Genomic DNA, 5265 nt, shown 5'->3' with positions numbered 1-5265 from the left:
AAGTGAACAAGACTCACAAATACTTTCCCCTCTTGAGCAGATTCAGGACCAAAAAAAAATAAATAAACAAAAAAAAAATAATAATAATAATAATGAAAGAAAGATAGGCGGGACGTGTATAAGCACAACACAGCTTGACCTATATAATGCATTTTATTTTCTCTCTTCATTTTTTTTCTCTTTTATTTCCCATTTTTACGTTGTTCACAACAAAAAAGGCTTTGAGTATAATCGGCCCAGAGTCGATGCTGACTTTATTGAAAAATGTTAAAAGTTATATTACAAATTTTATTACAAAATATTTATAAATAAATATATATATATTTGAAGAAATATATAAGAAATAAATTAGTAAATATAAATAAATAGCGGGAGGCAGGCGGGGTCACAAATAGGCAAGCAAAGCTAATTGGACCACAAGTTGAAAACAGGTCATTTAAGATTGAAAGATTTTAACATGATTTTTAAATTGTTCGAGTTCCAACTGACCCATAACCAAATTTAGTATCTTGACAAGATACAACCGTCAATAGCCACCATGGTTTTTTTTTTTTTTTTTTTTTTTTTTATATATAGTTAAAATGATAGAAATTAGAATAAAACATATTAAATAATACAAAGTCTAGGTTACATAACATTCCAAGTGTCTATTAATAGATAATACAAATACAAGAATGAGAATGTCCATACAAAATAAAACTATTACTAATAGAAGCTCCTTTCTTAAACAAAAAAATCCATGCACTGATTCCCTTGGCGGATGCGGTGAATATGAGCCACCTTGGTCTCTTGGTTATAGTGAAACATCCACTTTTGGTTTCCAATATGACATGTCTTGCTTTCTTGGTGCAAGTGCAACAAAAAGAACCAACTTTTTTTTTATGAGCCATGGACAGTATCACATGATCTCAATCCAGCGAAGTATCAGCCCAAAATAATTCCCCCATTTGAAAAAAACGACTTATAATAATTATGTGGTCAGATACAAGTTATTCACTTTTCTCTTTTTTTTGAGTAATTAGGTATTCACTGCTCAAGAACCCAATTTGGTGTGCATATACATGATACATGCATGAACTGAACATGTGAAGTAATAAATTCACAAGGCAAAGCAAAGCTATAGGTCAAGTAGTCCCCACATGTTCGTAAATATAAAAAAAGTAGTCCCCCCACATGAGAGATTCAATGCATTGTCCACAGGTAATTCCTCTCATGACCCTGATTTCTGACCACTACTCATATCTACTTCAGTCAGATCCACCACCCCCTCTTACCTCTTCTCTCTGTCTCACACCACCCAAAACCAATGCCATCACCCCTAGCTAACATGTTCACTGAACTAAAATTTCTCTCTCTTCTTATATATAAAGACCTCCATTTCCTTCTTTTCTTCCATCCAACAATCTAACCTCTCTCTCTCTCTGTCTCTCTCTCAAAATGGTTCTACCTAGTTTCAATGAACAGGTCTATCTATCTTTTGCAATCTCAATTCTTGTGATTCTCTATCTGTTTCTGGTAGCCCTGGAGTCTCCATGGAGCAATAGTGGAGCTTGGTGGTTGCCCCTAGACTCTTGCTTTCCAACACTCACAGAAAGAATGGCATCAGTGACTGACTCAAAGGAAAGCTGTGAACTAGGAGCTGAGCAGCATGAGAATCTCTATTAGAGAACCATGTAAATGCAGTGAGGATTTGATAATGTCAATGTCAGTTTAGTGAAGCAGTAAATCATCACCACGCATTCTCATCTTCTTCTTCTTCTTCCTAATCTCTTTTGTGTTTTAGCTTAATTAATGAATTCAACTTTTGTACATCCTTATTGACTTTGTTTTCGTGGAGAATTTGTCTTGTGATTTTATGACTCTTCGTCAGAAATTCAATTCTCTTGAGTTGTAGAGATTTAAGCAATTTTGAATGCATGCATTCCACTAAGAGTCAGTCGAAAGGCATGGGCCTAGAATGGTAGATAGGGATTGTTCAGTCAAATGCGCTGCAAAGCTCATTGCGATGATCACTTTGGAATTTGCAATTTTCTTAATAATGTATATATTATATACAGTATAATAAAAGTTTGATCTTAAAAGTTGTAATTGTACCGAGTAGCTTAACATATATATTGCATAATAAATAAATAAAAAAGATTTTAGGCTCCTTTAAAGTAACTATTAATAAATTATTTAAGAAAAAATTTGACACAATTTTCATGAAAAATATAAAACTTGTCAAAAAATTAATTTTTATTTCTTTTACCATAAAAAATTTTAAAAATATTTCTTAAACCAATACCTTTAGGGTGTCCATTAAATTTTTGCTTATAAAATTTTGCCAAATAACTAATTAATTATTAAAATAGTTTATTTAAAATGAAACTCTGTCCTTACAAAGGAAAGTACTAAAATTATTACCAATTTTACCAGAAAATGTTTTAAATCAGAAGTGATAATAAATGTAAATTTCTTTATTACTTTTGTCTTGTGTTTAAGATTGGATAGTGGTACATTTGTTTATGATGCTTACACAGTAAAATTTGTAGTATTCCTAACATCGGCCTTACTAAAACAAGTGGCTTTTTATTTTTATTTTATTTTTTGTTAAGATAATATACTTTAGGTAGTTAAGAGCCTTATAACTCAATTAACACATCCTAATGTTTTTAATGAAGATGTCTAAGGTACGTTTAAATCCCTGATCTCTCCATTGTAACTATAAAAAAATAATAATTTATTTTAGGTAAAACTCTATTATCTAAGTTTCAAAAAATTTAAAAACTCTACCATAATTTTTTTATTTTGATATAATAAAAGTTACATCTCACCTACCACACTGTACGGCCCCTAACATCCAAGTCCATTTGGGCCTTGGGCTATGGATCAATAGTACGGCCTAGGGGTCCAACCTCCGTACCGCTAGGGATCCCGGCCCGAACCCACAATAACTACGAGCCTAAGTTGGGTGTTGTTCAAATACTTGAAAAGCAGACTGCGGATTCCAGCTCACATATTGCTCGGAAAGTCATCCCCAGACGATATGCAAATGCTCGGTCACATCGCCATTTGAGTGCTCGGCAGTGCCTTAGGAAACTTCGCTGCCAAACACACTTGTTGCAATGGGAACCATTTCCAAAACCACTCATACCTAAACATCCACTTAAAATTAACAACATTGGACCTCTCATTGCACTAGTTAAAAGGTAATGATAATCCCCACACTAACAATTGGCTATAAGTAGGAGAAACTAAAGAATGGGATGGGGATGCAATTTTGTGGAGAGAAAAGAGAAAGAAAAAGAGAGTCTGAGAGGAAGAAACACAGAGAAAGAGAGAAAAGTGATCTCATTGAGTCTCTAAATCTAGAACGGCCCAAAGTAAAATACCCAAACCCACCATACAAATAAGTTGTGAGCCCAAGTAGTGGTTTAGCCCGGTAACCCTGTCTTTGGTGCGCACAATTGACGCCCACCGTGGGGCTCTCCTACAACGTTGTGGTTCTAGAGGGACTCGAGCTCGGGAAAAATGTCTGAAAGGTATTCGGGGAGTCACGCGGAAAGCGGATCCATAGGATCTTCTTGGGGGTCTAGCTGGCGAGAGCGCAGACAAAAGGAATGAGAAGATAGGGAGCACGACCAACGAGAAGAAATGTCCGGCACAGGAGAAGGATCGTACCAAACCCAACGGACAATCTCTGGTGCTACGGGACGTAGGCAAAGGGAGGAGAGAGACAGAGATAACCAAGAGGTCGGCAACGAGGGAAATAGATATGAGGAGGGATCTAATCAGTCCGGATCTCGGCAACGGCGAAGTCGTTCACATTCCCGGGAATCCCGTCAATACCGAGACCGTTCACATTCGCGGGGATCTCGACGATATAGGAACCGGTCACTTTCCCAGGAGTCAGGGCAACATCGAGATCGCTCATGTTCTCGGGAGAATCAAGTTAGGAATTCAGTCTCCCCAGAGGAAAGGCGGCCTCGAAATGCCGCCATGGATGCTATGAGTCCCACTTTGCGAAAAGCACCTTGGTCCTCGTTTTCGGACGAAATCGAGCCGGCTGAAATGTCGGACAGGTTTACCTATCCACCGTTCAATTGCTACGACGGGAAAACTGACCCAGTGGAGCACGTCAATCATTATATTCAAATGATGTCTCTGCATACTCATAACGATACATTGATATGCAAGGTGTTTCCTTCGAGTTTGGGACCAACCGCTTTGAGGTGGTTTAACGGGTTACGGAAAGGATCCATATGTAGTTTTTCCGAGCTAATTCAGGAGTTCGGCGTTCGGTTTGTGACCTACAGCCGAGTACCTCAGTAAGTAGATATGCTTTTGTCCATGAAAATGAGGGCAGGAGAGACCCTCCGTAGTTATGCTAGTCGGTATTGGGAGCTATACAATGAGATAGGCGGAGATAATGAAAGGATCGCAGTAAACACTTTTAGGATGGGGTTGCCCGAGAACTCCGGGTTACGGAAGTCATTGACTAAGAAGCCTCCCGAAGGCATGAGGCAGCTTATGAGACGCATTGAGGAATATAAACGATTAGAGAATGACCGGCTGCAAAGTAAAGGCAAAGTACTGACGATGAATCGTCCCCGACAAACTGGTTTTCTGTTCAAATCTTGGGGGGGCTTGACGATTCAAGAACCGACCGCACAGATAGGAGAAGTGAATGTGACATTTAAGGAACTGGTACACAAGATTCTTGACTGGATCAAACACAAGCCGTATTTTTTATGGCCAAACAAGATGGGAGGGGACCCATCTAGGAGAAATCAGAATTTGTACTACACCTATCACTGGGACAAAGGTCACACTATTGAACAGTGCCGGGTGTTGAAGGATCACCTCGGGCAATTAGTTAAGGCTAGGCATTTAAAGGAATTCATGCTGGACTTGGGGGAAAGAGTCGTGGGGCAAGATACTCTACAAAAGGGGAACCCTCTCCCACCCCTTGTAGGGGTGATTGAAGTTATCCATGCTGCCCCGGAAGGGCTCATTGCAAGAAGAAGGAAATGAGTGTTGATTGTAGTACCAGTAGAGGGTCATTTGGATGTACAGTCGCTGGATAAGAAAATGAAGTTTGCACAAGAGCCTATCACATTCAACGATGACGATTTGGAGGGAACAATCCAACCGCATGATGATGCATTAGTGGTCACGGCCCGAATAAGTGGCTTCTTAGTAAAAAGGGTAATGGTAGACCCCGGAAGTGGAGCTGACGTAATGTACCCGGATCTATTCAGGGGACTCGGACTAAGGAAAGAGGAC

The 5265-nt window shown here is 38.8% G+C and overlaps 1 protein-coding gene across 1 annotated transcript; it reads left to right on the top strand.

The window, feature by feature from the left end:
• The first annotated feature begins 4335 nt into the window (after positions 1-4335).
• Positions 4336-5013, top strand: LOC115964878. The gene has a single exon (XM_031084111.1). The coding sequence runs from the start codon at positions 4336-4338 to the stop codon at positions 5011-5013; it is 678 nt and encodes a 225-aa protein (XP_030939971.1).
• The last annotated feature ends 252 nt before the right edge of the window (positions 5014-5265 follow it).

This window comes from Quercus lobata, chromosome 10, assembly GCF_001633185.2.
Source record: "Quercus lobata isolate SW786 chromosome 10, ValleyOak3.0 Primary Assembly, whole genome shotgun sequence".
NCBI classification, from domain to species: domain Eukaryota; kingdom Viridiplantae; phylum Streptophyta; class Magnoliopsida; order Fagales; family Fagaceae; genus Quercus; species Quercus lobata.
This window is presented reverse-complemented; position numbering and strand designations above follow the sequence as displayed.